The sequence below is a fragment of the Rhinopithecus bieti genome, unplaced genomic scaffold, assembly GCF_001698545.2.
Source record: "Rhinopithecus bieti isolate Rb0 unplaced genomic scaffold, ASM169854v2 scaffold_34876, whole genome shotgun sequence".
Taxonomy (NCBI): Eukaryota; Metazoa; Chordata; class Mammalia; order Primates; family Cercopithecidae; genus Rhinopithecus; species Rhinopithecus bieti.
In genome coordinates this window covers 1,087,904-1,113,294 of record NW_016814760.1, presented here as the reverse complement: position 1 = coordinate 1,113,294, position 25,391 = coordinate 1,087,904, and the positions used below count along the sequence as shown (strand labels likewise).

The 25,391-nt window shown below is 38.1% G+C and overlaps 1 protein-coding gene across 1 annotated transcript in view; it reads right to left on the bottom strand.

The window, feature by feature from the left end:
• Window positions 1-6,044: 6,044 nt before the first annotated feature.
• Window positions 6,045-25,391, bottom strand: part of NSL1 (NSL1 component of MIS12 kinetochore complex) — a 43,762-nt gene continuing 24,415 nt past the window's right edge. Inside the window, exons 5-6 of the mRNA XM_017851955.1 lie at window positions 7,158-7,225; window positions 6,045-6,329 (exon numbers count right to left, since the gene is read on the bottom strand). Coding sequence (XP_017707444.1) covers window positions 6,186-6,329; window positions 7,158-7,225 — 212 coding nt within the window. The 3' untranslated portion in view covers window positions 6,045-6,185. The remainder of the gene's footprint in view (window positions 6,330-7,157; window positions 7,226-25,391) is intronic.

Here is a 25,391-nt window from a genome sequence, read left to right as displayed (position 1 = left end):
TCTCAGCCTCCGGAGTAGCTGGAATTACAGGCATGTGCCACCACGCCCAGCTAATTTTGTATTTTTAGTTTTTGGTCAGGCTGGTCTCGAACTCCCAACCTCAGGTTATCTGCCCATCTCAGCCTCCCAAAGTGCTGGAATTACAGGCGTTTAAGCCATCGCACCCGGCCTACATAGTCTTATTCCAACCTGGTCTGCCTATTCTTCAAATCTGCTGATTAGTTAGTAGCCTGTAGACTTGAGTGTGCTGTGTTTTGGGAGCCTTAGTTTCCCAGATCCCATGGCTGCTTCTTTTTTGGCTTACCCTTTGTAATAGAGCACAGCCCCTGGTAAAACCCCCAAACGGGATGCCTTGAAGGTAATTTTTTTTTGATGCTTTGCATATCTGAGAATATCTTTTAGCTAATCATGCACTTGATTATTAGTTTGTGAGTAAAATCCTAGGTTGTAAATCGTTTATGCTGAGAATATTGCTCCAGATGCTTCTAGATTTTAGGATTGTTGTTTAGTAATCTGATACCATTCCAATTCCTCTTGGTATTCCTCAGGTCTGGGAATGTTTCTTGTATTATTTCTGCTTCTTTACTCTCTTTTTACCATCTCACTCACCCTTTTAAAGTGTATTGTTCAATGGTTTTCAGTATATTCAACAAGCAGTCATGAATCACCATAATCAATTTAGAGGGTTTTCATCAACCTCAAAAGACATCCCAGGCCAGGCACAGTGACTCACACCTGTAATCCAGCACTTTGGGAGGCAGAGGTGGATCGCTTAAGCTCACAAGTTTGAGACCAGCAACATAGCGAAACTTCATCTCTACAAAAAAATACAAAAATTAGGTAGGCATGATGGTGCATGCCTGTAGTCCCAGCTACTTGGGAGGCTAAGGTGGGAGGATGGCTTGAGCCGGGGAGGCAGAGGTTGCAGTAAGCCAAGATAGCACCACTGTACTATAGCTTGGGCAACACAGCAAGACCTTGTCTCAGGAAAAAAAAAAAAAAAAAGTCCCACACCCATTAGCAGTCACTTCCTATTCCTTCCACCCTCTCCATCTTTCCAGCCTTAGGCAACAACAGATCTAGTTTTTGTTTCTGTATATTTGCCTATTCTGGACAGTTCCTTGAAATGGAGTCTACAAAAGACAGCAGTCTTTTGTGAGAGGATTCTTTCACTTGGCATGTTTTAAGGTTCATCTACACTGTGGCATTTACCAGTACCTCATTTCTTATTGTCAATAATATTCCATTGAGTGGATAGTCCACATTTTATTTATCCATTCATCAGTTGATAAACGTTCAACCTGCTGCTACAAACATTTGTGTGTAAGTTATTGTGTGAACATGTTTTCAATTCTCTTAGTTTAGAACTTGGAGTAAAATTGCTGGGCCATATGGTAACTGCATGATCTCTGATAATTTTGACTCTGCTGCTTTTTCTGCATGCTCTCTCTGGAATGGGTATCAATTAGACTTTGAACTTTATGAACTTATTGTCTTTATTCTTACTTTTCTAATTTGCCATTTCTTAATCTTTGTGTTTTAGTTTTGGGAAAATTTCATTTTCTCTCCCAGCCCTCCCACTGAATTTTTATTTCAACTTTCATATTTCTAATTTTAATTTTCAAAACTTTTCTTATTTACTGAACATTATTTAATAGCATTCCGGTTTTCTAAACAATGTATGATTTTCTCTTCCTTCTGGGAGTACAGTCGTCATTCTGGGATTTTGCTTTGTATGTATCTGTTTTCTTTGAGTTCCTTTATTCTCTTTGGGTTTTGTTTTAATTCACTCAGTTAACCACTATGCATCAAGGGCCCATCATGTGCCAGCAATTATTCCAGATGGATGGCACAAAGATTCCTGCCATTAAGGGACTCACAGTTTCTTGGTCTGTCTTTGATGCTGGAGACTCTCCTCAAATATTTGGTGAATCCGTTTTGTGCATTTTTAAAATACAAAACTTAAATAAAATAAAGTACAGAAATTTTAAGTGTATAGTTCAACAAAATTTTACATATGTATACAGCCATGTGAGCACCACTCAGATCAAGATAGAGAACATTTTGCTGACCCAAAAATGTTTCCCGTGCCATTCCTAGTTAATTTCTCCCCTCTCCCCAGAGGGAACCACCATGGCTTAGTTTTGCCCATTCTATGATTCCATACACAGTATGTATTCTCTTGTGCCTGGCTTTGCTTCTTTTACTCAATATAATATCTTTGATATTGATCCACATTGTTATAACAGTAATTTGTTCTTCTTTATTCCTATATTTCTTCCCTGATTATTTGCCTAAAACATTCAAGACTGCTCAAATGTCACCTCTTCTACAAAGACTTCCATGACTTCTCCCCTACGTTCCACACATACATCTATCATACCACTTGCTGCATGGCATTATCATTGTTTGCACACTCATCCTCTTCACTGGAATATGAGCTTCCTGAAGACAACACTTGCCCTGAGTGTTTTCATTTCCTTTATCAAAAGAAGTAACAACAGTGATCATAGAGTACTCATATGTGCCAATTATTAGTCTAAGGCCTTCACATTATGAACTCATTTACTTCTCAGAATAACGCTATGAGGTAGGCATAATTATTATCTCCATTTTGCATATGAGAAAACTGCAGCACAGACAGGTTATGTAACTTGCCCACTGTCACTGAACTAATAATGGTAGAACTGAAATCTGAATGCAGATGATCTGGCTCAGAGGCTACGCTCTTTAAGATCTCTGACTTTTGATCATAGACAGGTTAAGTAACTTGTCCAATGTCACTGAACTAATAATGGTAAAATTGAAATCTGAACCCAGATGATCTGGCTCAGAGGCTGTGCTCTTAAGATTTCTGACTTTTGATCTGAGCAGGTGTACAACTGTATGTGTTGAACTGTTGAATAAATGAATGAAGGTGGATAGGGAAGATAGGTGTTCAATAGAAATCAAACAAATTTAGTCTTAGGAAAAAAAAAGTACATCTTATAAGATGAAATCATACTGTTTGAAGCAAATAAAAAATTTTATTTTATTCACTTTGTTTTCTACAGAGCCCAAGCCATAAAGGGCTAGAGAAAGAGGTCTAGTATAAGATTTTCTGTGGGCTTGTGTTATGGACTCAATGTTTGTGTCCCCCCAAAATCCATATGTTGAAGCCTTAACTCCCATGTGCCTGTAGCTGCATTTGGAGATGGGGCCTCTAAGGAAATAATTAAGGTTAAATGAGGCCATAAGGGCGGGGCTCTGATCTCATAGAATTAGTGTCCTTATAAGAAGAGACACCAGAGAGCCTGTACTCTGGCTCTCTCCACATGCATACACCGAGGAAAGGCCATGTGAGGACATAGTAAGGAGGTGGTCATCTACAAGCCAGGAAGAGAGCCCTCACCAGAAACTGCATTTGCCAGCACCTTCTCATGGACTTCTAGCCTCCAGAACTGTGAGAAATAAGTATCTGTTGTTTAAGCCACCCAGCCTGTGGTATTCTGTCATAGTAGCCTAAATAAACTAAGTAGATTTTGGTACCAGTTTTCGGAAACCAGCTTTGACAGTGTTCTCTATTCTTTGGGACTAGATTTAACCTTCTTGTGTTCTTCTTCTTCTTATTTTGAGACAGGGTCTCACTCTGTCACCCAGGCTGGAGTACAGTGGTGCCATCTTGGCTCACTGCAACTTCTGCCTCCTGGGCTCAAGTGAGCCTCTCATTTCAGCCTCCTGGGTGGCTGGGACTACAGATGTGTGCCATCATACCCTGCTAATTTTTGTATTTTTTGTAGAAATGGAGTTTCACTATGTTGCCCAGGTTGGGCTCAAGTAATCTGCCCACCTCAGGCACCGAGAATGCTGGGATTACAGGAATGAGGCCACCACACCTGGCTATTTCTTTTCTGAAAAAGAATTTTAAGACCCTATTCAATCCAGGCTTCTTTTTATCACAGATCAAGATTTGATTTTCAATTTTCTCCTTCAACCTTTCCAGTTCCCTAAAACTACAGACTTTCTTGCTTTTAATCCTCTTAGCTTACTAGTTCTTGGCCTATGCAGAAATGCAACTTCTCCTCTTACACAGTATACTTATTCAATATTATTACTGCTACTGTTCATGCTTTTCTTAGTTAATAATGCTAATATGTACTGTCTTTCCCAGTGGTATTTCTATTTTAAACTCTGCTATAACTGTGGAGTAAAACTTTGGGCTCTCAAGAGGATTTCAAATCTCAGCTGTCTGCCTGGGGACTTTAAAATATAACCATTTTTTTAAAAATTATAAAAATTTCCAACACAAAGTAGAATATATTCATTACACAGATTCAACATACAGGATTTTTGTCACATTTCCTTAATTGATTCCTTTTCTTGTTTCTCTGCTGAATATTTCAGAGCAAATCTATCACGTCATTTAAAAACTCTATGAAGCACAATATACCTCTCTTAAAAGGGAGGAGGGACCATGTTCTTATATAATCAAAATGCAATTAGCTCATATAATAGAATTAACAATAATTCTTTTGTTTGGGGACCTCTGAAGTGAAACAAATCATACAGAATTTTAATACCATCAAAACATTAGCACTGTAAGAACAGCAACATATTATGCAGTTTTAAACTGTAGTCTAGTATGTTCAGAAACGCAGGGTGCTGACCCACCATGCAACTGAAGCTGAGCTCAGGAATGCCTAAGACAACTCACAAAATACACATGCATCAAGATCAGTTTTGTACATTATTTTAATGAAAAACACATGGCTGTGTACAAATATACAGATCTCAAAATTGTAACATTGAAACACAAATGCAGTAACGTGGCTGTATAAGTTTTCTTCGCTTGAGACAGACCTTCTGGTGACTTCTGGTGATCTAGACCATTTATCGACTATTAATATATAATAAGCAAGAGAAATACAGATTTTCTAACCTGCATGATCAGTAAAATTCATTTGAAAATGACACTGTAAGGTAACGAGTCATCAAAAGGGGAAACAGTTTTGGTCAAGTTCGATGGCCCTGCCTACACTGTATAATGTAAGACACACAATACAGAGGCTGATAAGAAAACTAACATGTTAGAATGTTACGAAGTAAAGGCAATATCGGGGGCTTTCTCAGACTTCTCCGCAGTGATTATATAACGCTGATATGATAAACATTTCAAATGTAAAATAGTTCAATAAGCACAATGACACTTTGCCAGTGTATTAATGGCTGATATATATTTGAAACTGGAATGATCTATGAAGAAAAGAAATATGTAAACCTAAAAAGAAATCATTAGTTCGCAAGTCAAATTATGTTTAATGGTCTATAGAAAAAAGTGCAGGCAGGAAACATTGGGCTACATGCCAATTTTTATTTTCAAAGAGTAATGTTGCACCAAATAAGTAGTCATCATTCGTCTTAGCACAACAAAAAGTCCTAAAATTAATGCTCACCAAAGCACTAAATGAGGCTGAACATGGGAGTAACAAAGTCAAAGCCGAGTATTATCTGCTGCACATTAATTTGGCTAAATCACAGCTACATCTTAAAAAAAAAAAAACCCGGCATCTGCTGCTGCAGCAGGAAGCTGATAACTACTTTTCAGTAAAGCGTAAATGAAAAATCATTATACAGCTCTCTCGTCTCCTCTTTTTTTTTTTTTTCGGCTGGAAAAGATGTATACGCAGCGGAAACACAACAAGAATTTGTGTACTTGTTAAATATCCCACAAAAGCTACAAGGGAGGGCTGAGAGTTGGATACACGCTGTAAAGGACAGTAAAAGGCCTGCATTTTTAAATATTTTTAATACCCACTGATGGGCCCCCCTTTGTGTCAATATTTTTTAAAATGCTTTTATTTAGCAATATAAAAACAGCAAAAGGAAATATAATATTATACTCATGATCCCTGCACAGAGACACTATATTTGTAAATTAGAATGAACTGCAGCTAGTAAAGAGTTATTTCTTGTTTCAAATGAAGTCTTATGCTACGGGTATTAGGCTGTAATCATAAATGTTGATGCGGCCTATTTCAACTCCCCAAAACAATACAGAGAAGAGCTCATGTATCAGATTAATTTTTCTTTGCGCGCAATGGATACCATCTTTCTCTGGGGCAGTCTTGAGGTTTGCTTTCTTTCAGTACCACGTCAGAGGTTTTCCTGGAAGCAGTCTCTGTTGGTGTGGTTTCCTATCTGTGTTATCAAAGTTTCTCAGGTTTAGCAATCTGGTTTCCTATAACAACCGGAAAAGACTTCTTGGTGATCCTCTGGAGGATGGATAACAGGCTGCATCCTGAGAACTTGGGAAAATCCTCCTCCTTTTTCCAATTAATGCAGGCAACGGACTTCAAACAAAACAAACAAACAAACAAACAAACAAACAGTAATATTCAACATTAATCTCAGGCTGAAACACAGACAAAGATGGACACAATACTCTAATTTTTTTTTTTTTTGAGAAGTCTTGCTTTGTTGCCCAGGTTGGAGGGCAGTGGTACGATCTCAGCTCACTGCAATCTCCACCTCCCGGGTTCAAGCGATTCACCTGCCTCAAACTCAGCCTCCCAAGTAGTTGGGACTACAGGTGTGCACCACCACACTTGGCTAATTTTTGTATTTTTAGTAGACGTGGACTTTCACCATGTTGGCCAGGCTGGTCTTGAACTCCTGACCTCAGGTGTTCTGACTGTCTTGGCCTCCCAAAGTGCTTGGATTACAGGCATAAGCCACTGTGCCCTTGCCGAACTAGGCTTTAAATGCTGGATCGTAGGTTACTTATGTGGGCAACCTGCTTAGCCTTTCTGTGCCTCAGCTTCCTCATCTACAGAAGAAATAACAGTATCTGTCTCACAGGATGTAAGGATTACATGAGGCAATACCAATTATTCAATACATTTTAGCTGGTATTATTATCCAAAACTGGTGAACTGCTAACACCCAGAACACAAAAATATAATCAACCTTTAAAGAAGTCAGGTATATTACCTGGCACACAGTAGGCACCTGATAAATGGTAGCTATTCTGAATGTGACTGTTGCTTAATAAATTCATTAAAGATTTAAAAGACCACTGAGAATCCCTGTTACAGCAGATTTAAAAACATGAATGTTGAATGCAAATACCTAGCCATACATTTTGTTCATTTTATAATTTTTGAGTACATAGCTTTTACCTTCATGGCTTCATTGATCTCCTTTGCTACTATTTCCCCTCTGCATTTCAAATTTTCCATATGAGGGGCTGCAAAAAAATTGCCAAACAGTATATTAGGTTTTTATCTAATAGCAAATCATGAAAGGCATATAGATGCTATCTGGACAAAAATCTGCTAGGACGATTCACCTCAGCTTAATCTTTCTTAGAGTGAGACCATTATAATAATAGAGTAAAACTAAAAGTTATAAGCATAAGATGGCAGACAAAATTCTATTGTGAGTAGTCATAACACTGTGTGCCCCTAAAAGAGAGGTCAATATTCATTCTATACATTACCTACCACTATGTTTAACATCTTTGAGCACTACCATCACATTTTAAAATAAATATAACCTAATACTTTTTATATTACTCTGAATTTTATAAAAGTAACATATATTTGATCTTAGAATATACAATCACACTGCATTGAGATCATGCCTAGATGGAATTAATCTGGAACAGATTATCAGTAATATTACTTTCTCTTTCCTTACTTCCTAATACATATTTTCTTCTTCCAATCTTTGTTATAAATGTTTATAGTTATTCCATAAGAGAACTGCATATTCAATGATACAGAGGGTAAAAATCTTACTAAAACTCCAAACAAAACTGAAAATAAGAAAAAATCATTCCATTATGAAATGATCTATGAATTAGTTTTTAGAAGAGTAGTTCTCATTAGAAATTTCTTAAGAGTCGAAGCAAGTATATAACTACATCAGGAGGGTCACAGTTCCGGGCTAGAAGAGAATGGTCAATAAGCCAGGCTTTTTTTTTTTTTTGGTATCAGAAATTTTCTTGGCAATTTGGTGAAACCTATGAACACCTTCTCAGAAAATTTTTTTAATGTATTTGTTTTTTAAATTGAGGTATAATTTATATACAGTGAAATGTATAGACAGTAAGTTCAGCATTCAATTGACAAGTATATACCAAGACACAGGACATTTTCATCACCCCAGAAAGTTCTCTTGTGCCCCATTCCCCATCAATTTTCTCCATAAGAAGCAACCATTTATCTGACTTTAATCACTATATATTACTTTTGCTTATTCTAAAATTTCAGAATGTTTTAAAATAAAATTTAAAATGTAAGTAGAAAATTGTGATAGGTGTGCTTCTTTATTGATGATTTAAATAACAAAATTGATGGCATAATGATTGCCATAATATAAAAACAATGAGTGTAAACAACAGTGTGAGGTATCTACAACAACAGAAAATGAAAATATCTGTGGCTTTAAGTAACAGAAAGAAAGTTAGTGATACTGATAACATCACCACTATTACCTACATTCAAAATGTAAGGAAATGCTAAATTTCAGTTTGAGGCTAGTAAAAATAAAAATGTACTTTTTTTCCTATACAAGTTCACAGGAGGGTCCTAAGGACCCTTGCCTTGGAATATCATAATTTCTATTATTTACGATTTGAGGAGATTCTCCAAAAGTACTCAGGCGCATAACAATTGTTAAATTTTCTCTGTGGTATGGCAAATAAATAATTCATCCTTTGGTTCTCCTGTGGCAATATGGACTCTAGCCAGGCCCACACTTACTCTCTCTTCAAGCTTGCACACCTGTGTAGGAGCTATCCATTCAACGAACATTTATGATGTATCTTCCATGGGCTAGGCTTATGATATGGTTTGGATCTGTGTCCCCACCCAATCTCATGTCGAATAGTAATCCCAATGTTAGAGGTGGGGCCTGGTGGGAGGTGATTGCATCACGGGGCGATTTCCCCCTTGGTACTGTGTTATGATAGTCAGTGAGTTCTCGTGAAAGCTGGTTGTTTAAAAGTGTGTGGCACCTCACTCCCAAAGCAGCTTCCTCCTGTTCCATCCATGTGAGGTGTTAGCTCTGCCTTTGCCTTCTGCCATGACTATAAGTTTCCTGAGGCCTCCCAAGAAGCTAAGCAGACGCCAGCATCATGCTTCCTGTACAGCCTGCAAAACTGTGAGCCAATTAAACCTCTTTTCTTTATAAATTACTCAGTCTCCGATATTTCTTTACAGCAGTGTGAGAACAGACTAATACAGCTGAGCAGTAGGTACTTATAATAAGTAAAAATGGTCCCTGCCCCTCAAGGAACATTCAGTTTAGAAGAGACAAACACACAGAAACACACAGGAAGTTCTTCAAAATTAGCTCAAACTTTTCCTGGGTAGTCTCATGTTTCCATGATCTTGGTTAACACATACCTCACTTCCTGCCTGTATGGACCCTGCCTTGCTACAGGCTCCCACTGGGTCCTGCACAGTTCTAGTACAATGCCTGGAAGACATCATTGCACTAATTTGTTTAGAATAAATTTCTCAACCCTATCAGACCCAACCCAACACCACCCCCGACTTCAGAACATATTTTGTAAAGATCCCATTACTATTCTAAAGCAAAATTCATAGGTAATATTTCTATACATATAAATATAAATGAAATAATATTCATCAAAATATGTACTTAATATGTTTAAATATGCTCAGACCCAATTATACCAGAAAACATAATGAAGTACTCTCAGACTTGGGCCTACTTATAGTGAGTAAGCTTGGACTTAAGAAAATTTACATTTGAAGTCATTCTATACAGAAAACAGAAGATCAGAAGTATGGATGGAACTTGAATAAAACTTAATGTTACATAAGAAATAACAGATTAGATTTGAATATTAGAGGAAGAAAAACTGAAACAAAGATAACATACCAAGACAAAGTACTGACTGTTGAAATGGTGAAAATTAGGATGTACATTATTTCTACAAATGAGATGGCCTTATTAAAAGTGCAGTGTCAAAATTATCCTCTATAACATGAAAAAGTGCAAGATTAAAGTCTAACAGAAAACGTATCTCCTGCTTCAAAATTCCCATAATTTAGACTATAGCCAACATTAAGTTAATGTATATTAACTTAAAAAGACTTCAGAGATCATCCTGTCGAAAGGTGACGAGAAATAGAGGATGGATTAGGCAAAAATATTAATACAAGAAACTATAGAGATGATATGTGGCTGACCTCTGTAGTTAATCTGAGTAAGACTCAAGACAGGCAATTCAAAACTATAATTAGAATACTTTAAACATTTTAAATCTTCGCATAATTTCTTATCATTGTGGTACAAAATATAATTTTAATATTTAGTTTGACAATAGCAAATATACCTAAACCACTTTTGCTTTAAAAAAAAATGAGATCCCTGTATTTTGTGTGCTTCTGTTAATTCAGTAACATCTGGTTCTAGTCCTAAGAAAAGGACTCTCAAACTTTGTTACATATTTTCCATCAGCTTTGCTGCTTTTGCAATAACTAAATACTGCATTTAATTAAAATCCCTTTTAATTAAAATTGTCAGAAATGCTCTAAGTAATTCAATGTCATTAGGAAAAAAGAGGTATGAAAGTCAATTGAATCTAAAACATTTACTAATTAAATGCAGCTCTAGCTGCAAAGATTTTTGTTTACTTTGTGTTTTTTTTTCTTTTTTTTTTTGAGACAGAGTCTCCCTCTGTCGCCAGCGGGGAGTGCAGTGGTGTGATCTCAGCTCATTGCAACCTCCGCCTCCCAGGTTCAAGCGATTCTCCTGCCTCAGCCTCCTGAGTAGCTGGGACTACAGGCACGCACCACCACGCCCAGCTGATTTTTGTATTTTTAGAAGAGACAGGGTTTCACCATGTTAGCCAGAATGGTCTCGATCTCTTGACCTCGTGATCCGCCCGCCTCGGACTACCAAAGTGCTGGGATTACAGGCGTGAACCACAGCATCTGGCCTATTTGTTTTTTTTTTTTTTTTTTAGCTCAATTTTCCCTTCCTCCACATGTTCATTAACAGGTTCCATGTCTACTTCAAATTCATGTGTCTCTTACTCTTAAACACCTTGTACATACAATCTTTAAATATAATCACCCTATCTTAAAAATAGCATGCATAGGAGTGACAGCATCAAAAAAGGTGGCACAGGAGATTCCAAAGGACCATCCCTCCACAGAAAAAAGCTGGCAAAATCTGTCACAATCAACTTTATCAAAAATCTGGAAAACAGTCAAGGGTTTTCACCAATCAAGAGAATGTTTAATCAAGGCAAGAGCAAGTGAAATCTGATAGGAGAACTTGGTGTATTTTAATTTACCCTTGCCCCATTCCCTTCTTCCTGGCTCGGTGGCAGTAATTCTCAGAGTGGGTTACTGGTGCTGGAGATAACAGAGTAGACTCTGCTCTCAAAGAATTGTTTTGTTTTGACCTGGTGAGTGGCTCTCTGAAGGACTAATGTAAAAGGCTTGCCTTTATTTCACCTGATTCGGAACTCTCTCAGGGTGGCAAAGTGGCTACTTGGCCACTTCAATGTTAAAAACATTGAAAGGTAATGAACCAGCAGTTGCAGCATGGAGCACAGGAAATCAGCTGGGACAAACAAACTGCTTGCTGAAAAGCTCCAAACAAGCAGGATGGGAAGGCAAAGGCAGTTATGAACTGCCTGGCTGAGAGCTGAAGGCATATCCCAACATACACCTACAGAGTTTAATGTTTTGTTTTGCTCCAGGCATTTAAGGAAATCTCTGACAAATCACTAGCTGACCACTAAGCTAATGGAATGGAGACTTCAGTGACTACAAACAACAAAAAACATAATATTTCCAAAAAAGGTTTAGAAAAGTCACTAAACAACAACTCACAACAAGCAGCAACAACAAATCCTGGGAAGATAGAATAATCTCATTTCTAGACTTACCATATTCAAATATTTAAAATGTGCAGTTTTCAACAAAAAATTATGAGGCATGCAAAAATACAAGAAAGTATGGTCCATTCACAGGAAAAAAAGGAAATGAACAAACCGTCACTGAGGAGGTTCAGACACTGGACTGACTAGACAGACAAAGACTTTCCATCAACTATCTTAAATATGCTCAAAGAACTAAGAAATCCTAAATAATGATGTGTCTCACTAAACAGAGAATACCAATGGCAGACAGAAATTATAAAAAGGAACAAAAAAAATTCTGGAGCTAAAAAGTATAATAACTGAAATGAAAAACTCAGAGGGGAGATGGGGAATGTTCAACAACAGATCTGGGCAGGCAGAAGAATCAGGGAACTTGAAGGTACGCCAAATGAAGTCTAAGAGATCTGTGGGCACCATCAAGCCCATCAATACATGCATAACAAGGCCGGGTACCACAGCTCATGCCTGTAATCCCAGCACTTTGGAAGGCCAAGGCAGCCAGATCACGTGAGGTCAGGAGTTCGAGACCAGCCTGGCCATGGTGAAACCCTGTCTCACTAAAAATACAAAAATTAGCTGGGCGTGGTGGTACATGCCTATAGTCCCAGCTACTCTGGAGGCTGTGGCAGGGGAACTGCTTGAGCCCGGGAGGCCGAGGTTGCAGTGAGCCAAGATTGCGTCATTGCACTCCAGCCTGGACAACAGAGTGAGACTCCATCTCAAAACAAACAAACAAACAATATATACATATATGCATATGCATAACAAGAGTTTCAGAAGGGGAAAAGAAGAGACGGAGCAGAAAAAATATTTGAAGAGATAATGGCCAGTAACTTCCCAAATTTGATAATATATGCATTTACACATTCAAGAAACTCAACAAACTCCAAGCAGAAAAACTCAAGGAGAGTCACATCAAGACACATAATCAAACTGCTGAAAGCCAAAGACAGAATCCTGAAAGCAACAACAGAGAAGTGATTCATTACATGTAAGATATCCTCAATTAGATTAACAGTCAATGTCTCATCACAAACTATGAAGAACAGAGCAGCAGGAGGATATGGTTAAAGTGCTGAAAGACTTTTAAAAAATCTGTCCACCAAGAATTCACTATCTGCCAAAAATATCCTTCAAAAATGAAGGTGAAATTAAGACATTTCCAGATAAAAATTAAAGGAATTGTCTGGGCATGGTGGCTCATGCCTGTAACCCCAGCACTTTGAGAGGCTGAGGTGGGCAGATCACTTGAGCCCAGGAGTTCCAGACCAACCTGGGCAACACGGCGAAACCCCATGTCTACCAAAAATACAAAAAAAAATCAGCTGGGCATGGTGGCGCAGGCCTGTAGTCCCAGCTACTCAGGAGACTGAGGTGGGTGGATCACCTGAGCCCAGGGAGGTTGAGGCTGCAGTGAGCTATGATGGCGCCATTGCGCTCTAGCCTGGGTGACAGAGAAAAACCCCGTCTCAAACAAACAAAACAAAACAAAAAACTTAAGGGAGTTCATAATTAGTACACCTGCACTAAAAAAGTGCTGACAGTGTGTCAGGCTGAAATGAAAGGATGCTAGACAGCACCTTGAAGCCACACGAAGAAATAAAGAATACCAATAAAGGTAACTACATAAGTAAATATAAAAGTTAGCATTACTGTATTTTTTGCTTGTGACTTCTCCTTTTTTTCCACATAATTTAAAAGACAAATGCATAAAACAACAATTATAAATCTACATTCATGGATATATAATGTATAAAGATGAAATCTGTGATGATGACAACATAAAGCGGGAGAAACAGAGCTGTACAGAAGCAGAAGTTCTATACAGTATTAAAACTAAAGTGGTACTAATTCAAACTACATTGTTATAAATTTCAGATGCAAATTGTAATCCCCAAGGAAACCACTAAAAAAACCCTAAGAATATACAGAAAATAATAAAAGTGGCACACTTCAAAAAGCTCAGTTAAACAAAATAGAGTAATGGAGGAATTATGGAAGTAAAAAAGTACAGAAAACAAATACCAAAATGGCAAAAGTCCTTCCTTATCAGTAAGTGTAAATGGATTAAACTTTCCAATTAAAGACCAAAGTTGGCAAATGGATACGAAAGACATGATTCCAACTATATTCTGTCTATAACTCACTTTAGATCCAAAGACAAACATAGAGTGAAAATGAAAAAATAAACTAAGATGCTCCATGCCAAAGGTAACCAATATCACACAAAACAGGCTGTAAGTAAAAAATTGTTACAAGAGACAATATACTGATGAAAGGGCCAATCCATCTAGAAGATCTAACAATTATAAACATCTACCTGACAACAGAGCCCCTAAATATACAAGCATACCTCATTTTATTGCACTTCACAGATACTGCATTTTTTACAAATTAAAGGTTTGTGCAACCCTGTGTCATGCAAGTCTTATCAGCACCATTTTTCCAATAGCATGTGCTCATTTCATGTCTCTGTGTCACATTTTGATAATTCTCACAATACTGCAAACTTTTTCATTATAATATCTGTTATGGTGATATGTGATCTTCAATGTTACTACTGTAATTGTTTTGGGGTGTCAGCTACATAGCAGAATGGCACCTGTATGACAGCAAACTTCATCAACAAATATGTGTGTTCTGACTGTTCCACTTACCAGTTGTTCTTCGACCTCTCTCTCTCTCTCTCTCTCTACCCTTGGGCCTCCCTATGTCTTGGGACACAACAGTATCAAAGTTAGAACAATTAACCCTACAATGGCCTCTAAGTGTTTGAGTGAAATGAAGAGTACAGGTTTCTCAACTTAAAAGCTAGAATGATTAAGTTTAGTTAGGAAGACATGTTGGAAGCCAAGACAGGCTGAAAGCTAGCCCTCTTGTGCCAATTAGCCAAGTGGTGAATGCAAAGTAAAAGTTCTTGAAAGAAACTCAAAAGTCCTAGGGCCCTTGTGAATTAGGCTAAATTGACTCTGCTTGTGTGCTATAAATTGAACAACAAAAAAAGCCTAGATGACAGCACACTTGTTTACAGCATGGTTTACCGAATATTTTAAGCCCATTGTTGAAACCTACTGCTCAGAAAAACAGATTCCTTTCAAAATATTACTGCTCATTGACAATGTACCTGGTCACTCAACAGCTCTGATGAAGATGGACAAGGAGGTGAATGTTTTCATGCTTGTTAACAAAATATCCATTCTGTAGCCCATGGATCAAGGAGTAATTTAGACTTACAAGCCTTCTTATTTAAGAAATACCCTTCATAAAGCTGTAGCTGCCATAGATCATGATTCTTCTGATGGATCTGGGCAAAGCAAATTGAAAACCTGGAAAAAATTCACCATCTTAGATCCCATTAAGAACATTCACGATTCATGAAAGGAGGTCAAACTACTGACATTAACAGGAGTTTGAAAGAAGTTGATTCTATGGATGACTTCGAGTTGAAGACTTCAGTGGTGGAAATAACTGCAGATGTCGTGAAAACAGCAAGAGAACTAGAATTAGAAAGTGGAGTCTAAAGGGGTGGCTGAACTGTTGCAAGCTTATGATAAAATCTGAACAAATAAGGAGTTACTTCTTATGGATGAGCAAAGAAAGTAGTTTCTTAAGATGGAATCTACTCCATCTGAAGATGCCACGAACATTGCTGAAATGACAACAAAGGATTTAAAACATTATATAAACTTAGTTGATAAAATAGTGGCAGAGTCTGAAAGAAGTTCTACTGTGGGTACAAATGGTATCACATCCTACAGAGAAATCTTTCATGAAGGGAAGAGTCAATTGATGTGGCAAACTTCACTGCTGTCTTATAAGAAACTGCTTAGGTGAGTTGCACAACTTTATGAATGTGCTGCCAATGAATCACACAGTTCAAAATGGTTAAAATGGTAAATCTTATGTGTACTTTGCCACTGCCACAACAAAAAATAAGTATCCATATGTGTGGTAGTTAGCCTTCAAGATGGCCCCTGTGGCCAGGTGCGGCGGCCTAGGCCTGTAATCCCAACACTTTGGGAGGCTGAGGTGGGTGGATCACTTGAGCCAGAAGTTCAAGACCAGCCTGGCCAACATGGCAAAACTCCATCTCTACTAAAAACACAAAAATTAGCCAGGCATGGTGGTGCGTGCCTGTAGTACCAGCTATGAGGGAGGCTGAAGCACAAGAATCGCTGGAACCCAGGAGGTAGAGGGTGCAGTGAGCTGAGATCGCACTGCACTCCAGCCTGGGTGACAGAGCAAAAAAAAAGATGGCCCCCAGTGATCTCTGCCTTGTGCAGGGTATTTACGCCTCCTTGTGCAGTCCTCTCCCACAGTGTACTAGGTCGGCCTGCATGACCAGTAACTAACAGCTCAAGTAATAGTAAATCACTTCCAAGATTAAGTTATAAAAAAGACTACAACTTCTGTCTTGGGTATTCATTCATTCATTCATTCTCTATGCCTTTCAGATCATTCATCCTGAGAGAAGTAGGCTGACACGTTACAAGAAGTTTATGGAAAGGCCCACGTTGTAAGAACTAAAGTCTCTAACAACCAGCCAGGGCTGTACTGCCAACAACTATGTGAGTGAGTTTGAAAGTGGATTTCCTACAGTCCCAGGGGAGCCTTGAGAGATAACTGCAGCTCCAGATGACATCTTGACTACAACCTTGTGAGAGCCCTATGCTAGCACTACCCAGCTAAGCTGCTATCAGATTAATGACCCTCAGAAACAGTAAGAGATAACACATTTATTGTTTTAAGCAGCTCAACTTTGGGATAATTTGTTAGGCAGCAATAGATAACTAACAACAACATGAGAGCAATGTATTTTCAAAGGAATAAATTTAGGCCTATCTTAGGTAGAAATAAAACTCCTAGTGAGATTTATTTTCTTTTTTCTTTTTTTGAGACAGGGTCTCACTCTGTCACCCAGGTTGGAGTGCAGTGGTGCGATCTTGGCTCACTGCAACCTTCGCCTCCTGGTTCAAGTAATTGTCATGTCTCAGCCTCCTGAGTACCTGGGACTACAGGTGCATGCCACCATGCCTGGCTAATTTTTGTATTTTTTGGTAGAAATGGGGTTTCACCATGTTGGTCAGGCTGGTCTCAAACTCCCGACCCCAAGTGATCCTCCCACCTTGGCCTCCCAAAGTGCTGGGATTACAGGTATGAGCCACTGTGACCAGCCTTACTTTCAAATAATATATGATTGTAGATAAATACTATAATTCCTTCACTTTAATGTGATTTATATCATCTTCTTGCAGTTTCAAATATATCTAATGATATGATAACATCTGTTAAACTTTTACTTATCACTGATTGAATATTATGTAATATAATAACACTATAAAGTGTTGTTAGGGATATGGAACAACTGTAACTATCATACCTGCTGTTAGAAGTACAAATTGAAATAACCACTTCAGAAAACTTTTTAGTAGTAGCTATAAAAGCCAAACATATGCCTACATGTGACCCCAAAATTCTATTTCTAGATATATATCTATGAGAGATGAGTATAAATGTGGTATAAGGATGTTCATAGTAGCTTTATTCATATAGCCAAAATCTGTAAACAAACCAAGTGACAACAGAAGAGATAAATTGTCTATAGACGCACAATGGAATACTACACAACAATAAAAAAGAACTTCTATACACTCAAAATGTGGATGAATCTCATAGAAATAACACCGATTTAAAGAAGGTAACACAAGAATGCATACTGTATGATTCCACTTACATGTTCAAGAAAAGACAAAAATCTATGATGATGTAAGTCAGAATAGTGGTTATACCTGGTAGAAATAGTATAATGACTAAAAAGGGGTATGGGCAACATTTTGGGGTACTGGAAACGTTATACAGGGTATCTATAAGGCTGGAGAACAGGATAAATATGTGTTAGTTACATTTTCAAATAATATGCTCAATATCTTTTTCTTCAACCTCAATATATTTTGCAAGTAAAATACTTCTAAATTTAAAGCAATGGCCCCAATTGTGAATATTTTTAAAAATACAATAAACACACTGTTTTCTTTATGCTTCCAGGTTTTTTGGACACTCTGAATTGTATTTATTGTATACATGAAAACACAATAGGCACAGTATTTAAAAAATATAACCAATATACTGTTTAAAAATAAGTTTATCCTGTATTTTCCAACTACACAGATACTCTATTTCTAGATCATGGTGGCAGTTACATTTGCGTAGGTGTATGCATGTATATACATTCATAAAACTGTACATTATGTGTTATACTGCAATATATGTGCACACACACACACAATAATGAACAAAATATTTCTTAACATTTAATATGAAAAGTTATCTTTTATGAATAGGGTAAGGTAAAATATTCTTCTTCATTGTTATTACATTGTTTACTTTACAAACTTTACAAAATAATCCATCACTTAAGGGATTCTGGGTTTTTTTTGTTTTGTTTTTTTGAGACAGGGTCTCCATCTGTCACCCAGGCTGGAGTGCAGTGATGTGATCACTGCTCAATGCAGCCTCAAGCTCCTGGGCTCAAGCGTCTCACTCTGTCACCCAGGCCGGAGTGCAGTGGCACAATCACAGCTCACTGCAGTCTCAAACTCCTGGACTCAAGCAATCCTCTTGCCTTAGCCTCCCAAAGTGATGGGATTACAGGCGTGAGCCACTATGCCCAGCCTATGCTTTATTTGTTAATTAACAGCACTGATAACTATATTCACTGATTTGTGAAGCCTCTCATTAGGATTCTTAAAGACTAAGGGCTATCAATGACCAATATAAAGAATTCCTAAAATATCTCATGCTACCTTAAAAAGAAAGTTGTCTATAAACTCACATTGCTGAACAACAGCTGTTTTCCATCGGTTGTACAAGCAATGACAATGTAAAAAGTGCTGAGTAGTTTGGGTTTGTGTGTAAAATGGAATTAGGTCCTAGGCTGAATAATTATAAACATATTTTAACACATGAATGTCTAGTGAGATATTCTAAAGTTGTGCTGGACATATGAGACATCTAGTATGCCTGGCCCCTGACTACAAAGTGCCAGCTACACTTTCTCATTAATATGGCAACCAAAAACTTTCTTTCACTTTTTCAAAGGGTCCACTAGAGGGCAGTACTAACTCCAGTGAGAACCCTGGCGTTCTTATTTATCTTCCAGAACTCCCTTGGGAACAGGAACCTCATTCTTTTAATCTTAGAATCCCTAATGTTGAACACAGTGCCTGACGTGTACAGTAGGTGTTCAATAGTCGTGATGGACCAAGGCTATGAGAGAGGGTGCCATGGAGGCACAAAGGAGGGGGAGATCAATCTAACAAGGGAACTGAAGGGAGAAGGAAATCTTCATAGGTGATGTAAGAAAACTGCCTTAATAGAGGATTTGGTGCTAGGTGAGCTGGGGGTCCGTTGGAGTAGGAGGTGGGTGGTAGAGGAAGTGCTACATCAAAGACAAGAGAATAAATCAAGAAAGAGGAGAAACCAGGAAACCAGGAAACACGATTCAAAACATGAGAGAAGAAAGGGAAATTCCCAGGATGATGATGAAAGGAACAGGCAGGATAAAAGTTTTGCACCAGGCCTAGACAGCAGCCAGTCCAGACTGCAATAGGAAGATGGAGGGCTCCCAGAGAAGTATCTCCAAGGAAAAGAAAAAGTTTAAAAATGGATTTGAGAGATAACCTTAAGTATTTGCCATATTGAGATGAATTTTACAGTTCTGTTAGACACAACAGAAAACAAAGCAAACAGAAAAATACCTGTAATCCCAGCACTTTGGGAGGCAGAGGCAGGTAAATGACCTGAGGTCAGGAGTTCGAGACCAGCCTGGCTAAACCCCGTCTCTACTAAAAATACAAAAAATTAGCCGGGCATGGTGGCGGGCGCCTGTAATCCCAGCTACTAGGGAGGCTGAGGCGAGAGGATAGCTTGAACCGGAGAGGTGGAGGTTGCAGTGAGCCGAGATTGCATCACTGCACTCCAACTGGGAGCAAGACTGTCTCAAAGGAAAAAAATAATAATAAAGCAATTATTGTTCCAAAAGGTGTAGAAAGCTATTCAAGAAAGAATACACTCATAGTAATAATTATCTGACTCAGGAACAAAATAATAATAATTACCTGACTCAGATTGAAGAACACTTATACAGTCATAACAATGTAAATATGAAATACTACTGATATTTTTTACAAGAATGAGAGATTATAAGTGAAGCTACTGAGTATAGATTATTCATTTGAGAAACTTAGTTATAAAAGGAAGAAGGGTACAAGGAAGAAAAACACAATGGCATGAAAGCTTTTCCTACCTGTTCCATGGACAGCCCATTCCTATAGTAGTATGGGCTGACATACATTCTTAATCAACCTTACCCAATTTTAGCAACTCTGGGAGGCAAGTGGATTTCATCAGCCTCCTTTTGTAGATAAAGAAACAGAAGCTGAGAAATGTATCTAGACTTGAATAAGAACTCACATCTCCCTCCTAGAATCCAAAGCACACATTCTTCTACATTCTATAACTTTCTAAAATATTGCTTTGTCAGCAATTATACTATCCTCACAAGAATGTAAGTTAACTAACGGTAAAGTTAGCTTCAACATAATGAAAATCTCTCGAAATAAAAATAGTTGTGCCTGGTAAAGAACTAAAACATTAAAACTCTAGAACAATTATAGAGTTAAATGTTTTAACTGTTAACTTTATGGTACCTTTTTTTCTTTTTAGTTGAATGAATTAAGTCCTTTGCATTTAAAACTAAGTAGCACCAATAATTTTATTAATGAAACCATTTTTTAAGACAAAAGAAGGAAAACACACACAACTAAAATGGTCACTAAATATATTAATATATTGTCTGTAAATGCATGAAAAAGTCATTTTCCAACAATATCTGCTTAGGAAATTTCAAAATATATATACTTTTCACTCCTTCACTCAAAATTATTCTAAATGATTTTTTTCACATTTTGCAACTAGTAAGAGCATACAATACTCCTGATATACAAGTACGTGACTTAAGAATGTCTCACATGCAGATGGCTGGTCCATGCCATGCAGGAGATGGGATGGGCTTTCTCGAGGACCATTCTCAATGCCTTCTCTCTAGCACCTCATGACACCACTACTTACCCTTCTCTTACCCAAAAATGGTGTTAAAGGAGCCAAACTATTCCATATAAAATCCTACTTAAATGTTGTATAGTGGAACTAATATGCATCTGAAATATGATTTTCCTAATTTTTCATCATAAATGTATAGTATTTCAGCTACACTATAGATTAAGGTTTAATAAGCCTATAAAGGGTTGCCTAGAAACATATTTATTTATTTATTTGTACTTTTTTTTCCCAGTGGGAAATGTATTTCAAATTCCAAAACTCAGACTTATATGAATTTTTAAAACATAACTATTTGTGAGTGGCTACCTGTAAACATTGTGACAGTGGCTTAAGCAAGACAGCATTATTAGGAAAGAAGAGGAACTGCCTCTGAGTCCTCTGCTTGTAGGGTCAGCAAAAGAACTGGAAGTATCATTAAGTTTACCATACAGAAACTTAAAATAGCTCCTTGCCATCGCTACGTGTTTAGTGAAGGACAAGGGAAAAAAGGGAGTCTCTTCAGTTAATTTCAAAGAACTTTAAAAAAAGACAATATGGAAGCAATTATTCATTACAATAGAATTATAAAAGGTTGTAACTGTCAAATGAGACCACATCTTATAGGTAGACAGCTCATCAGGAGATTGCTATAAGGATATTTTTAAAAAGAGTTTGCTCTTAAAAATGTGGAAGTTAGGCACCCTTGAAAACACTGCCTTCCCTAGTCACTTGCTTTCTAAAACATAGGGAAATGAAAAAGTGGAAATGAAAGATTGAGTAATCAACCTAGTTTTGCTTTCACGTCACTGTACTGACTAAACTAGGAAACATGAACTTGCAAAAGCCTGCCCAAATTCAGAAATTCAGCAAAAACAAACAAACAAACAAACAAAAAAAACACTAAGTGAGTACTTCCTTTCTATTTCCAATGTATTTTATGAATATAAACAAGCAAACACCCACAGCATCGGATGTGTGGCTTCTACTGGTTTCTAAAGAGGTAACTAAGCCATTAGAACCAAGAATTGGAAAGCAGCATCCCTGGTGAAAATGAAACCAAAAACTCAGCAGTGATTTATGATTTTCTGAAATATAACCCTTTGCTACAATTTATAGAGATGTAGAGATGTGTTGAACCCATTTGCTCAGTAGATGAAATCCTCTGCAGCACACCCTCCCACCTACACCTCACCACTTCCTTCAGTACTATGTTGCACCTCTCTTAAGGCACACTTTCCAACTCCTGACCCTTGCTCGTATTATCTGGCCTCAGCCAAGTTTTTGACATTGTCTTGCAATGCTCCTTCTACTCACTCCAATACAGCCTCTGTGGTCTTTTGTGCCATGAATATCAAGCTCATTCTTGATTTAAGAACTTTATTCTAGCTCTTCCCTCTGCTTGACAGCTCTTTTTCTTGATCATCACCAGATAAATTTCTTCCTGTTAGTACCTCAGAAAAGTGTTTCCCCATCACCTAAACACACCACCCTAAAGCACTGATGTCACTTATTTATTTTTATAATTATTGCTTTTCTTCTCCCACTAAAATATAGAGTAAGAACTTTGTGCTGCTCACTAATATTACATCTTGCACATTGAGAACAGTTCTGCCATGCTGTAGACATTCAATATATACAACTGAATGGACAGATGAGTAACAGTCACTCACAATGTATTTATTGGGCATGCTGCTATATGCTGGCTACGTATAATATAAATATAATATTAAAAAACTCATGGAGCTTTCAGTTTTGTGAGAGAGCATAAACAAGAAAATAAACACAAATACTTACAAGCTGTAACAAGTGCTATTAAGGAAATAAACAGGTGTCACGGGGGGAGTATTTTAATGAGGGTGGTTAGGTAAGATCTCTCTGAGGAGGTAACATTTAAAAGAGAAAAGAAAACTGGGAATATGTCAAACTTGGGCGAGGGGGCATGCATGTGTGACAGCTAGGCACTTTCAAAGAACTGAAAGTCTGGCAGCAAACAGGAAAGTGCTTGAAGTAAATCTGGAGAGGTAGGTAGTGGCCAGATCACCTAAGGGAATGCTAAAACTCTACAGTTTAGGATTTTAAGTAGAGTTTAGGATTTTAAGCAGAGGACTGAAAACTGATTTGCATTTTTTTAAAGTATCTTAAACTTCTTAGTTAAGTTGATTTCAGAAGTTCATAAAACTCCCTTCCTTTGTCCAAAAGCATCAGTGAATATAGAAAATTAAAATGACATATCCTAAAGCATATACAAAATAAACATTTCAGTGAACCAGAAAAAAGGAGAAGAGAAAAAGCTGCAAGTCAGGCTAAAGCTGCAGGCCTACTGGTAGGCAGAAGTAGCCAGGAATTTGCCTCTTACAAGATAAAAGGTGTTCAAAGTGCTCCACAGGAACAGGAAACAAAGAGTCAGCTTCACTGTTTGAAACCGAGGGCTGAGACAGAGTTTAACCACCCTGAAAAGGAGGCTGAAAAAAACTGCCACTAACCTGCCCAGCACAGTGGCTCACACCTGTAATCCCAGCACTTAAGGAGATTGAGGTGGGTGGATCACGTGAGGTCAGGAGTTCGAGACTAGATCAGGGGTGTCCAACCTTTTGGCTTCCCTAAGCCACACTGGAAGAATTGTTTTGGGCCACACATAAAATACACTAACATTAATGACACCTGATGAGCTAAACAAAAAACACATTAAAAAAATCATGTTTTAACAAAGTTTACAGCTGGGCATGGTGGCTCACGCCTGTAATCCCAGCACTTTGGGAGTCTGAGGTGGATGGATCACCTGAGGTCAGAAGTTTGAGACTAGCCTGGCCAACATGGTGAAACCATGTCTCTACTAAAAGTACAAAAATTAACTAGGCATGATGGTACATGCCTGTAATCTCAGCTACTTGGGAGGCTGAGGCAGGAGAATCGCTTGAACCTGAGAGGTGGAGGTTGCAGTGAGCCGAGATCGCTGCACTGCACTCCAGTCTGGGCAACACACTCTGTCTTAAAAGAAAAAAAAAAGAAAGTTAGTTTACAAATTTGTGTTAGACTACATTCAAACTGTCCTAGGCTGCATATGGCCCATGGGTCACAGGTTAGACAAGCTTGAATTAGATCTTTTATTTATTTATTTTCCAAGATGACAGATAAGAGGCAGTGTTAGCATGCCTCTCCCACTTGGAAGGACAGAATAGTGGCTAGAGAGTCACACTGTGAATTTTCTTTTTTCCAAGAACCACCACAGGAAGATAGAAAGAATCCAAAAACCCTTTGAAAGAAGCAGCAGGCTGGAGCCTACTGCACGAAGACAGGTGAAAAACTAAGTTCCCAGAGTGTAAGCAGGAGAATGAGCATGTCTCGGAGCACACATCCCCACCTCCACTCTGAAAACCCAGACCATGGGAGAAAGCCTTAACCCTACCTAGAGCTGGAATGGATTTAGTCTATGTGAAATATAAAAGTAGATGCAGCAGCATGAAGTGCCTTGTAGGCATTCCCAGTCTCTAGCATGAACTGAGGGAAGCCATTCCTGACTGTATCTCATGGGGCCCTCAGAGAAGCAGTCAATGAGTTCAGGGAGGGGTCACAGGGTGAAAGAAGCTCCCAGGTGAATTTTGTAATATAATCTTGAGTAGGGATGAGCTCTCTTGAACAGAACCCACAGGGTGAGTGTAAAGACGAGCTGGGCATCCGGCCTTATAGGCAGATGGAGAGGGTCATGGTTACGGCCTTGGGCAGGTCTGAGTTCTGTGCGCAGACTGCCTGGATCTAAATCCAGTGAGCGAAGCACTGCGGGAGTGAGACTAGCCTCACCAACTGTGAAAGAGCTGGGTGAGGCTCACTGTTGCCCACTACTCTCCACTCCCTTTGGGAACTCTTCTATGCAGCAGATGCAGTTAACTACTCTCTGGCACATTATCCCAGGAGCCTGAGGTCTTAAAGAAGTTCTAAGAGAAGTTCTGAATCTTGAAACAAAAGCTCTGACATGAACCTAAATAGAACCTCCTGAAAGCATAAATCTCACGAGGCCTAAAAAACAGTAACAGAATGAAAAAAACAAAGTATTTAGGTAACAACTAACATGATGAATAGAATAGTACCTAATATTTCAATATTAACATTGAATGTAAATGGCCTAAATGTTCCACTTAAAAGATACAGAATGACAGAATGGATAAAAAACCACTAACCAAATATCTGCTCTCTTCAAGAGACTCACCTAACATAAAAGGACTCACAAAAATTTAAGGTAAAGGGGTGGAAAAAGACATTCCATACAAATGGAAACCAAAAGTGAGCAGGAATAGTTATATCAGACAAAACAGACTTTAAAGCAACAACAGTAAAAAAGACAAAGAAGGATGTTATACAATGATAAAAGGATTAGCCCAACATAAAG